The 13,332-nt window shown below is 46.0% G+C and overlaps 1 protein-coding gene across 2 annotated transcripts in view; it reads right to left on the reverse strand.

Moving 5' to 3' along the window:
* The window catches only part of INSR (insulin receptor), a 157,311-nt gene that overhangs the window by 140,420 nt on the left and 3,559 nt on the right, over positions 1 to 13,332 (reverse strand). For both annotated transcript variants that reach the window (XM_070416729.1, XM_070416728.1), the window contains exon 2: positions 3,287 to 3,838. In XM_070416729.1, the coding sequence (XP_070272830.1) occupies positions 3,287 to 3,838 (552 nt within the window). The remainder of the gene's footprint in view (positions 1 to 3,286; positions 3,839 to 13,332) is intronic.

The following is a 13,332-nucleotide window of genomic DNA, read 5'->3' on the forward strand; positions in this document are numbered from 1 at the left end:
AGGACAACGGAAGCTCGAGGACGTGTCTGGGAGGATTCTCGGGGCGAGAGGAGCTGTCAGTTTTCTCAGGTCTGCATCTGTCTCCTGAGATAGGGGGGTGTCTTCCGAGGGCTCGTTTCAGTATGCTTTGCACTCAGAAACCACACGAAATAACCATAACTTCTGAAGCCACAGCAGCATTTAAAAAGCTGGAGACACACACCATGTTCACAGCAGCATTCATCGCAATAGCTAAAACGTGGCAGTAGCCCAAGAGCCGTGAATGAATGAAGAAACAAAATGTGGTCCAACCGTGCACTGGAACATCACTCAGCCTCAGAGAGGAGAGAAATGCCGGACCGACTATCACATGGGTGAACCTTGAGGACAGTATGCTCAGTGAAATGAGCAGTGACAAAGAACACAAGCTGTAGGACTCAACTCGCAGGACGTTCCTAAAGGAGTTAGATCCACAGGCACGGAAGGCAGATGGCGCAGCCAGGGGCTGGGAGAGGGGAAGATGGAGTGAGTGTTTAGTGGGGACAGAATTTTAGTCTGGGAAGATGAGAACGTTCTGTAGCTGGATCGTGAAGATGGATGCACAACAGTGTGAACGTACTTAGTGCCACTGAACTGAGCACTTGGAATGGTTAAAATTGTAAATTTTATATTATGTGTATTTTACTACAATAAATTGTACTCACCAGACAGGGACACCAGTTCAAAGCACCAATCACTTGGTGACATCTGTCCCAGGACAGGGCAATGCTTCACCCACGGGACCCCACCACCGATTATGAACCAGGACCACTGCACAGTGCCCAGATGCCAGGAGCTCAGAACCCTCACAGATGTCAGTCACAGCAATGCAACCCCCAGTGCTGAAAAACAAGCTTTGTTCTCAAACACAAAAGAGTTAAAAAATAAAAAAATAAAAAGCCTGCTGAAAATATCAGGGCATTTGCTGATAATGCGGTCCTGGATATTTTGGCTAAAATGGATACAAAAATAAACCCACAGAAGCATGCCTCCAATTATATCCCAAGACATATGAGCCCTGGGCATTTGGAGAACTCAGCCTTGGGGTAAAAGTGTTCCCTGTTCTCCCTGCTCCTCCCGCCCCATCCAGAAGTGGCTCTCACGTTTCTGAACAAAGGGTCACACAAAAACATACATGCTTTTTTGTGTCTGAGCTGGTGCAAACCCCAGCAGACTTTTATTAGCTGTGTGGCCTTAGGCAAGTTAAGTAACCTCACTGGTCTCTAAATCAAGGATAACAGAGCTCCCCTTGCAGCTGTCGTTTAGCTTCTCTCTGTCCCTGACCTACCAACATTCTCAAGATTTTTCCACAATATATTAACCATCATCCCTTCCTCCAACCACAAACTTCCAGAGTCTCTTTCCCTTCGCTGCCCGACCTCTCCTCGGAAGAGGTGTGGCGGTCCCACTCTCTCACCATCTCACAGATGTTTCCTCCCACCCTGGGGCTCCGATGGAGTCCTCACTGAGAATTCCACAGGGCTCGGGTGAGAAGACCCTGATGTGTGGAAAGCCGCCTATTGTCTTCTCCAGCAGAGAGGTGTGGACAAGGAGCCCGGGAGGCTGGTGACCCTTGAGCCCTGGCAAAGGTCAGGGCTGTGCACCCACTGTTTAGTCCAGACAATGGTAGCTGAAGCAACTTCCCCACCAGACAGTCATGTCAATCCTCACTGATAAGATAGTCTGTCTGTTACTGGAACCTGCCTGCCTAAGGGCTATGGGTGGATCCCAAACTGAATAAAAGGATGGCAAGGCCTGAGCACAAGCGGAGTCCATCCTTTTAGAATGGGCTCTCGCCTGGCCCCCCAATTTCCAAATTATTATTTCTTGTCTCGTCTCTTTCATTTGCGGGCGGCCCCTCTTCCAGAGCCTGAACCCTGAACCACGCGGGACGTGGGTCACATTCACACCCTCCTTTTGCCCTTTCCTTATCTTTTATGATACAACCCATAAGCCTTCCACCTCAATCCCATGTTCACTAATTCTTCCCAGGGAATTTCACAATGTAGTAAGGGGTAGAGGAGACAATAAACAAGTAGCAAGTGTGTTTATGTGGAACTTCCCACCCTGGATATCAATACATTATAAAACCACAGGGATTAGAACAGTTACGGCCCTGGTGCAAGGAAAGACAGATGTATTTATGACTACCTAGAATCAGACCCCAAATCAACGATGAAGGGGTACATTTCTGTAATAAACAGCATTAAGACCCCCCCCAACTTGTTATTTTGGGGACAATGGACATCCTTTCAAATCATACACACAAATAGATCCCAAATGTCCAAGGTGATTTTTTTGATGATGATAACGGAAATAGAAAATTTGGGGAAAAAACATTTATTTTATGGATAGAAAGGAACGCTCTAAGCATAAAGTAACGTAAGAGGCGTGTGCAAATCCAGATCTGAACTCAATCAACCCTGTAAGTTTCTCTGTCAACTGACATCTAGAGCATTTGAACAAAATGCCTAAAAACACAATTGGTAAAGGGTTAATAGCCTGCATCTATGGAAACTGCACACAGATGAGTATTTCAAACACCACCAAGGTCCTAAAAGACAGATGGACAAAAGACATGGACAGGAAGAGAAAACCCACAGGACAAACATGTTTTAAAAGGTTCAACCCTGATAACAATCAAAGAAATTCAAATAGAATGGCTCCTCCCTCCCCAGTGAATTATGAAAGATTCTCTCAAACAACACTCAGAGCTGGCCAAGGTGTCCCTCCACACCAATGTTGAGAGAGCTCCGCTGGTACAGCATTTCCGGAAAGCAATTTGGCAATCGGGATCAAGAACCTTTGACCCAGAAATGTCACTTCTGGAAAAGCAAGGCTTAAAGGAACAAATTCCCCATTAAGCTTTGTTCATCCCTCTCTTTGTGAAAATTGGAAAGAATCCTCACCCGAGGATATTTTTCCATTTGATTTTTAGAGAGAGTGGAAGGGAGAGGGACCGACGGGGAGAGAGAGAAGCATCAATGTGAGAGAGACACATCGTACACGCCCTTGACTGGAATTGAACCCAGAACCTTCAGTCCACAGGCGGACACTCTATCCACTGAGCAAAACCAGCTAGGGCTGTAAATAAAGTTATTCACCCACAGCCATGTACACTCATTTCTGTACAGTCTGCAAAGTCTAAAGCATTTCATATCTGAGCCTTTGCAGAAAAGGGCTGCCACTCCTGGTCCAGGTAATACCTCCAGCTTCTCTAACAAACAAGGCACGAGAAAAGCTTAGACCCCTGCACACCCCGGCGTACCTTTCTGGCAATGGCTGTGGGTCCAACACCGTTCGACAAACTGCCCATTGATGACAGTGGCAGGGCAGCTGGTCTTGCCCTTCGCAGTGCCTGGACAGACGTCCCCACACTCTTCATTGTCGTCTTTGTTCAGCACGATGTAATTATCCTCCACCGAGTCCAGGATGCGCGACCAGTCGATGGTAGACAGGTAGCAGAGATCATTGTTCTTCTCAATGCGGACAGACCCCCGGGTGATGTTCATCAGGCTGTAGAGGCCCAGCTCCTTCAGATGGACCATCTCGAAGATGACCAGCGCGTAGTTGAAGAAGAGGCGGGAGCCCCGGATGACCGTGAGGTTAGGGAATAGGTCCTTCAGGCTCTCCAGCCCATAGACCCGAAACAGCAGCAAGTAATCAGTGATCATGATGAGTTTGGGGAAACTGAGGTCTCGGAAATCCTCAGGCCTTGAAGTGAACATCAACAGTATCTGCAAATGTCCCTCGATGATCGAGCAGTTAGCCAGCTCATACAGCCTCGTGAAGTTGTTCCGGATATCCATGCTGGGACACACTAGAGTAAAAATATGCAGAAAGTGTGACAGGTGAGCTAACACACAATGGTGGATTTTAAGAATTGGCGGCAGGGCATTGCTCAGAGGGTCCTGCCCTTGGCTAAATCCCCTTCCATACATCTTAAAATCCTTACATCATTCTGCACCGAGACCTACAAATGCCATAGCCAACCCTGATTGGTAGTGTTCCCTGCAGTGTCTGTGTCTAAGTATTTACTTTTGAAAGGCAAAGAAAATAACTCCTTTGGCAGTACCTGTTAGAAGCCCTAATGTCATCACGTGGAATATGACATAATGGAGACACTCGGAGGGATTACAGGGGATTATGTAACGCACAAGGGGAGAGGGGAGCCGTCTCCACTGAGTCAATGTGAAGATATTCAGGAAACGGATTTATGGGGATCAGGTGCTCACAAGGAGAGCTGAATCTGTCACTTTCCCACCTCACTGACTCCCCTCAACTTGCCTTCCTTCCAGGCAGGAAGCCAAGACCTCGTCACCTTTTACCTGGGAGTGCAAGGGCTTTCCAGCAAGTCTGATCTCTCCGTCACAAACACCCAGTGTGCCCATTCTCCTGCAGGTGGTCCCCCCCAGGCTCTGACACCCTCCACAGCTGCTCATGACCCTGTACTTTCCTCCTGCAGCCTTCAAGATTTCGTCCCTACCTCCCCTGCACTACACTAAACAGACCGGCCCACCACTCTCACACGATTCCAAGGCTGTGTCCAACGTGTGAGTAAAATAATGCAGGATAAGCCCACAAGCAGTGCCTGGCACATAATAGGTGCTTATTAATGTCAGCTATTTTGTTATTGTCTATTTCTCCCAAGTATTATCAGCCATCTCTAGATGTTGTGTCTTCATTCCCCTAACCCAAGCCTGGGCAGATGTTTTCTATGAAGGCTCAGATAATAAATATTTTCAGCTTCGCAGTCAGCCTGCATTTAGACTCCTCCACTCTGCCATTACAGCCCGAAAGCAGGAGAGATGATATGTGAATGAATGAAATTGGCTGTTCCAATAAAACTTTATTTACAAAAACAGGCAGCAGGCCAGAGTTTTGAACCCTCTGGCTGTAGTTTGGCGCTCCAGCCCTGGTCCAGTGCTGTCCAACAACTTTCTGCGGTAATGGAAATGCCCTGTCTCTGTACTCTCCACTCTGGGAGACACCAGCCATTTGTGGCTCTCAAGCTCTTGAAATGTGGTAAGACTGAGGAACTGAGTATTTCATTTTACTTTAGCTAATTTAAATGTAAATAGACACATTAGGCTAGTGGCTACTGCACTGGACAGGGAAGACCTTGCCTTGTTGGCTATCAAAGCCCTTTTCTTGTGTCCCTTATACTAGAGTTAACATTCACCAGAATCAAACTCTTTAGATAGCTTCTCCTTGCCAACACACACACACACACACACACAGCCCTCAGCATCTGGACTATAAGGCTCAGAACATAACCTGTACTTACTGTATTCCAAGACACTAACCCTTCCCTTCCTATCTCTGAGGCAAACAGATTGTTCTAGAGAAGAGTAGAAAATCCTTTTGAAAATGCACCCTGAGAATGACGACAAAAGCAGCACAAATTAGAAAGCAAACAGCCGAGCAAAAATCTGAGGAAAACAAAGCAAGAATGTTCCTGGGTCACATTCCGAACAGATTAGGCTGGATCAAGAAAAAAACACATATCGCTGGCTCCCTCCCTCATTAGGAAGTTGGAGGCACCTCGCAGAGGACAAGGACACCAGTTCCAGCCCCACACTCACACCGCCCAAGCCCGGGACAGCACGCACACACAGATCTCCGCGGCACTGAGTAACTGACACCTCCCTACAAGCCCCATCCCCACCCAGACGGGCCTCCAAGGAACAAAGCCCATCACCCACGGGCACACAGTCCGCCAGTGACGGGCACGGTTGCCAGATCTGGCAAATAAAAATGCAGGATACCCAGTTAGATTTGAATTTCAGATAAAACAATGAGTAATTGTTTAGGATAAGTATATTCCAAACATTGCATGGGATATAAGGTACTTAGGTCCTAAGAAAGTACTCATTGATTATATGACATTCAAATTTAATTGAACTGGTGAATGAATAAACAAATGTGATCCATCCACACAGCGGAAGATTATTCAGCCACAACGAGGAATGAAGCAGGCACTCACTTCAACATGGATGAACCTTGAAAACATGACGCTCAGTGAAAGAATCCACTCACACAAGACCACAATGGGGTATGAGTCCATTTACATGAAATGTTCAGAACGGGCAATCCAGAGAGACAGAAACAGATTAGTGGTTCGAGGGGCTGAGGAGTGAGAGCTAGAGGATGGTATTTCTTTTGGAAAAGGTGAAAATGTTCTAAAACTGATTGTAGTGATGGTTGCGCAACTCTGTGAATGTACTTAGAACCACTGAATTGTAAACTTGAGATGGGTAAATTGTATGCTATTGAATTATATGTAGCTCGATAAACTGATTTTAAAAGTTAAATGACTATAATTATAGGGGACAATAAAGACTTGCCTTTTTGTAAATTTCCAATAACTCTAACTCAAGTCATTAAAGCCGTATGTGTCCCTATTAGTCTAAAACAATAGACAAATTTATTACTGGGACAGAAATTAACCCAGAGGATGTCAGAAATGGTGCCAGAAATACATACACGTAGGGCCTTTGCTGGCTTTTAATGCCTCCGTTGGAAACCAAGGATGCTTCAAGTTTTTAATAAGTGGCAGCTAATACCTCACACACAGGTAGGGAGGACAATAAGCAGCAGGAGGCGGCAGGGGGCCCTGGTGGCAGTGAGTATTTTCTGAGCACCTTCTCCGCGCACTCGGCCCATGCCCTGGAGCACATGTTCTCTCGCTGAATTCTAACAATCATCCCAGAGGAGGTGTCCTTTTCACAGACTCACACAGGCTGTTTGAGATGGTGCCACTAGGATTGCAATCCTGCAATCAAACGCAAAGTCTGTGCTGTAACTACTATGTTAGTTTTACCATTATTGTTTTTTCAAAAATATGCCTAATGAAGAAGCATGTGGATTGGATTTAAGGAAACAATGAAATAGTTGTCATGTAATGACAACCTGGAGAAAGACAGTTAAAGAGAATTTCCTTCATTCACTCCTTCCGCAAAAATCTGCTGAGGCCTGTTCCATGCCAGATGCTACTCCCGGTACTGGAAGTTCTACAGGGAACAGGACAGACGCTGCCCTGGATCTCACAGACTGGGAGTCACTATTAACTACCCAAAACAACTTAAAATATAACTGAGAAGGATGCCATCGAGGAGAGTTCCATGGGCTAGAAGAGTTCATAAAAATGAGCTATTTGCAACAAACAACAAGTGCTGGCGAGGATGCGGAGAAAAAGGAACCCGCATGCACTGCTAGTGGGAATGCAGACTGGTGCAGCCACTGTGGAGAAAAGTACGGAGTTTCTTCAAAAAGTTAAAAATGGAACTGCCATTTAACCGACCCAGTGATCCCACTTCTAGGAATGTATCCCAAGAAACCAGAAACACCAATCAGAAAGAGTATATGCACCCCTACGTTCATAACAGCACAATTCACCATAGCTAAGATTTGGAAACAGCCTAAGTGCCCATCAGCAGATGAGTGGATTAGAAAACTGTGGTACATCTACACGATGGAATACTACACTGCTATAAAAAAGAAGGAACTTTTACCAATTGCAACAGCATGGATGGAACTGGAGAGCATTATGCTAAGCGAAATAAGCCAGTGGGAGAAAGATAAATATCACATGATCTCACTCATTTGTGGAATATAATAAACAACATAAACGGATGAACAAAAATAGATCCAGAGATAAGGTAACACTGAACAGACTGTCCAACCAACTTTCATGTTTCAAAAAGAAACATGAAAGTCAATGTATTTTACTTACTCCAGTGTATAAAAAAACTTCACTTCAACATGTAAGCAATACTAAAAAAAATATTAATGAGATCCTCTACAGGATTTTTACCACACTATGCCTCTGAAGTGCCATTGTACTCTACACGTGCAGCTTGTCTCAATTCAGATGCTAAAATTTAATCAGAAATGCTTGATCTACAGAGGTGGGTTTCACAAAGTGACTCACTGAAAATATAGGTTCGTAACCTCAAGTTATTCCAAACATACAAAAGAGTTTTCCAATAACAGAATCAAGTATTGATTTTTTAAAATTTAAATAAGCTAAGTTAAATAAAACTTTACATTTTCCTTTAAATGAGCTAAATAAAAGTAAAAATTCAGCCAGGCACTGGCCACAGTTTCAAGAGCCCGAGTGTGGACAGGGGCGCCGTCCTGGACAGTGCAGCCACAGAACATGTCCATCGATGCCGAATGGCCTGCTGGGCCGTGCTGGGCTGAAGTTCCCCCGTGGCCTCTGGAATCTGCGACTTTTCCAGAGAAGAAGACTGACATGACAGCTGTCTTGGAAAATGTCCCCTCTCCCCTGGTTTTCTCTCCAGCATGAAAGCAGCAAAGGAAAAGTGTAAGGGGCACAAAAGAAGGCATCTAGAAAGTTCTGAAAATCCTTCACAATGCTAAGAGTTTTACACTTTCTGTTTTCAATCATGAATGCACTCATTCCTTAGAATCGGCATTCTTAATATGTGCCCCAGTGACCTACTCTGGGTCACGTGTTCCTCTCCGCATTCTTTCCAATCTTAACGCTGCTCTCTCCAAAATTCAGGGGCCCTGCACCAATAAGCCTGGGTTCAGGGGTCAGGCCACCCCCCCGTACCAGTTTTGGGGCACAGTAGAAACCCAACAGATCTGGCTTCCCACGCCAGCACTGACACCTGCCAGCCGTATGAGCCTGGGTCACATCCTCAATTGCTGTAAACGACGACAACAGCATGATCAAAGCTACGAGGAGTACAAGAGAAGTGAGCTTCGTTGTCCCCTTGGAGCTACATGGAACCAATTCCCAGGTTTATTGTCTTTAGAAATTAAAACTCGGGCACACCGCATTATCAGAGACCCTTCAGGTTCTCTGCCTGCCTGAAAGACTGGCTCTTAAAACTGCCTTCCACAAAGGAGGCGGTTCCAGAACTGCAAGTCAGCCACGTGGAAATCATCCCTTATTCGCTCAACACCTGTTTGCTGGGCATCGTGCTGGGCATGGAGACTGTCAAAATAGATAAGGTGGGAGCCTTACAGTCCCCAAAGATTCCTGTTCTGGAATCCGCTGCAGGCAAGGGTGCAATATGAGCCTTGTGCCGGGTCATCCAACCCAGCACAGTCCATACGGCCAAAGACGGAAACAACATCGCTGTCCATCAAAAGGGGGCGGGTTAAATCAATGATGATCCGTCCACGTGATGCAGTCGTTCTCAAAGTAGGGTCCTGGGACCAGCAGCATTCGCTTCATCTGACAACCTGTTAGACATGCAAATTCGCAGGCCCCACTCCAGACCTGCTCCATCAGAAACTCTAGGGGCATGGGGCCCAGGGATCTGCATTTCACCACACCCCCCAGGTGACCTTGAAGCGTGCTCAGGTGCAAGAACCAATGACAGAATGCAGGGGTCAGCAAACTTTTCCTGTAATGGGCCAGAGAGCAAATCTTTTTGGTTTTGTGGGACATACCATCTCGGTCACTATCCAACTTTGTCCTTGTAGCGCTAAACCATGACAACACGTGGCATGGTTGTGCTCCAATTAAACTTTATTTAGAGACAATGAAATTCAAATTTCATATAATTTACACGTGTCACAAAATCACAGTTGGAGTTTTTATCCAACCACTTAAAAATGTGAACACCTGTACAAAAGCGGGTGGTGCACCACATGTGGCCCACGGGCTTTTCCAGCCTCTGATGAGACGGAATACCACACAGCTGTAAAAAAGAGCAAGGCGGCTCCTTACGGCGATACAGAAAGATCTCCAGAATATGATCTTAATGGTAAAGAACAAGATGATCAATCTGTGTGATATGCTATTACTTATATGGAAATAGATACATCAGCTTATATATGCAAACACTCGTCTCTAGAAAGGTAAACATGTACCAAAACAGAAAATTGCAAACGGACTGTCCTTGGGGAGAGGAAATGAGTGGCCAATGACCAGAAGGGTTCTAGGACACATCTTCAATGAGCAGACCAATGTTTCCGGGGGTCCAGAGAGGTACTCCCGGTCTGTGCTGAAAGGGAATGAGAAGGGTGGATAAGGAAGCCAGGTAAGAATGGAAGGAGACCTCTGACCAGCCTCTGTGAGAAAGAAGCAGGTGACTGTGGGCGCAAAGGGAGAAGAAGGATGTGTGGAGCACAAAAAACTCAAGTGAAGACAGGAAGGACAGAGAACCCCGGGAACTGCAGCCATGTGCTTCGGGAAGTAAGACTGCACGCAGCTGGGGCCAGACTCAGGTGCCAAGGGAAGGGATCTAGCTGGAAGCTACGGAAGGAACCAAGGAGATAGTAGAAAAATCACTATGGCAGCCGAGTGGAGAAGGAATGAAAGGGGCACGCTGGAACCACCACTCTGTGTGGCCTGGCCTCGGTGGCCTATCTTAGGAGGTGGGTACAGGAAGAGGAGCAAGACTGTGGAGAGGCTAGGAAACTAGAATCAACGGGTCTTGGTCCTCAGAGAGGTGGAGAGGAAGGAGAAGGGAAGTCACCGATGAACCTGGAGAGGCTGATACAGGCCCAGTTTTGGGGGGCAAGGACAAGAGGCTTGGTTTGGGGGCATGTTGAGTGTGTGAGGGCTTTGGGGTGCTCGGTTGCTGGGAAGGTGTGGGTCTGGAGCTTGGGGAAAGGGGCAAGTGAGTGCTGGTGGAAGTGGTGACAATAGGTGATATAACCAGGAGGAGATGGAACAACTGAGAGAGAGGAAAAAAGGATGAGAGGTGGGGGCTGGGGGAGCACAATATTTAAGGACAGGGAACTAGAGAGGGGACCAAAGACCTGTAGTCACCCTGACACCAACACCTTCTCTACCTGAAAACTCTGGAAAACCTAGGAACACCCAAGGCACCTCCTCCAGTCAGTACCACAGTTTTGTAACCCTAAGGACATCGCACATCAAATCCCAGGCCCAAGCCATCTTCAGGAGTCCCGTTTACACATGGAGCCAGCGGACTGCCTCCACACAACGGCCTGAGTACAACTAGAAAGGAACATCTCGAAGCACATCCCTCCTCTGATATCCTGCAAGGTGGACTCATCTTTGAAAACAACTGGCACCAAAGAATCATGGAAAGGCCTCAGAAAACAGTGGCCCCGCTGTCTTCATCCCTTTGTGTCCAACCACTACCTTCCCCACAATGTTAAAGAACGCAGTTTGGGGAAAGTACCCGTTTTCCACATTCTCACAGAGGCATGGGAGAGAATACAAAACAGGTGACTGTGCACCTGTGACATGACAACACACCCTTACGGAGTTGCAAGAAAAACCCAGATTTGAAATCGAATTTTAATCCTCACAAGCCTGCCTTAAACTCAAATTGGAACTCACACCCTGTTGACGTTTGGCAACACAAAACAGAAAAGCTCATTGTTGGAAATAAAATGTTTCTAAAATCCCAAAAGCCACTGGGACACCCCCGCCCCCAATAAAAGACCAGGGTCTAGTGAACAAAGGGAGCCCCTCCATGAAACACCTTATTTCATAGACATTATTGATTCAGCATTAAGCACTAAGCACTATAGCTCATCTGAGCAAAGCCTACCCAACACACGAATTTCTCTGTGAGGTACCCCGCGGCCTCCTCACACTTATGAACACTAGACAGCACCTCACTGCTGTGCATGGGGCCACATAAACCAACACAGTCACCAACAAAAAGCACAAAAATGAGGAAACCATGGCACTCAATGTATCACAAGAAGGGCACTTGTCTGAAATCTTGAGGACTGTGTGAATCACGCGAGGAGAGCTGACACAGGAGAGCAGAGCCGCCATGGCTGACCTCGGCTCCAACTGTCAAGTCAAACTCCACGGCTCTGGGCGTCTGGGAGTGACCACACAGGTGCTCTGGATGTTGACTACAGAGCAGGGGTGGGCAAACTTTTTGACTCGAGGGCCACAACGGGTTCTTAAACTGGACCGGAGGGCCGGAACAAAAGCATGGATGGAGTGTTTGTGTGAACTAATATAAATTCAAAGTAAACATCATTACATAAAAGGGTACGGTCTTTTTTTTTTTTAGTTTTATTCATTTCCAACGGGCCGGATCCGGCCCGCGGGCCGTAGTTTATCCACGGCTGCTATAAAGTTACAAATAAATTCCAGCAAGTAGGCGAATTCACAAATATGAAATCCAGGAATAATGAGGATCTTATGAGTAGTTAAATTAAAATGTTCAATTTTAGGAATATTAAGCAATTATAAGATATTTTTTAAAGTCTGGAGAAAACTAGGGATGAACAGATCAGTGTTGGCGGGGATGAGGTGGAGGGATGAGGGGTGGGGACAGTGTAATGACAAAAGGGTGGCCCAAGGGAGTTTAGGCAGTGATGGAAGAGATTGTTGTGGATCCTGACTGTGGGGACCACCACGCAACACTAGGCATAGTTTACAATTAAAAGCTGTGCACCAAAAAAAGAGTCAATTTTACTGTATGAAATTTTTAAAAATTTAGAAAGATACATGCAAAACGAATAACTTGTTTTTCCCCCCTCTATACTTTTTTTATTTTTGCAATGAGAATGCATTACTTGTCACTATTCTAATTCTAAAACACGTAAGTTCAGTCTGATTGCAAAACGTAAACTAACCATTCCTGACTTATTCCTAATAGAAATGAACACAAGGGCTCTTGAAAGGAAACCTCATAGCAGACACGACTTTCTTTTGGGCTCTGGAGACAGAGCTGATGGTGCAGAATCCTCTCTCAATGCCAAGACGACTTGAAATAAATAAATCCTAAGATCACACACACTCCGCTAAGGAGGGGACATCACTGTTATTTTCTCACCATTGGAACCAGTATTTTCAGCACAGCAAATACATAAGTGTCTTTAACAGGGCTTCTGTAAAGGAAAACCACAGCACTCCTGGATGCTTCATTTAACTTGATTCATTCAAGTTGTACCAAAGGCCACAGGAGCTATTAGGCATGTCATCCTGATCCTCAAGGAATTTGTCCCAAACCAAGGGTCAGCAAACTTTCTCTGTAAAAGGCCAAAGTGTAAATATTTTTGCAGGCCACGCGATCACAAAATCCTCTGCGTTGGAGAACAAAAGCAGCCATAGGTAATGTATAAATGAATGAGTGTGGCTCCTATCGATAAAACTTTATTGGCAAAAGCAGGCATGGTGGGCAGGATTCGGCCCTCTGGTTTCAGTTTGCTGGCTCCTGTTCAAGATGAAAGAGTTTGACCAAATATAAATGTAAAAAGAGGATCAGAGTAGGGAACTGGCCCGCTACGGAGAGAGAGCTGACATCATCTTAGCCCAAGAAGAGATCAGGGGAGGGGAAGAAAAAGGACCAGGAGAGCCCATAGCAGGTGAAAATTTGCCAGGAATCAGTG

The sequence above is a fragment of the Myotis yumanensis genome, unplaced genomic scaffold, assembly GCF_028538775.1.
Source record: "Myotis yumanensis isolate MYYU_CA2020_CCGP unplaced genomic scaffold, mMyoYum1.0.hap1 SCAF_5, whole genome shotgun sequence".
Classification (NCBI taxonomy): Eukaryota; Metazoa; Chordata; class Mammalia; order Chiroptera; family Vespertilionidae; genus Myotis; species Myotis yumanensis.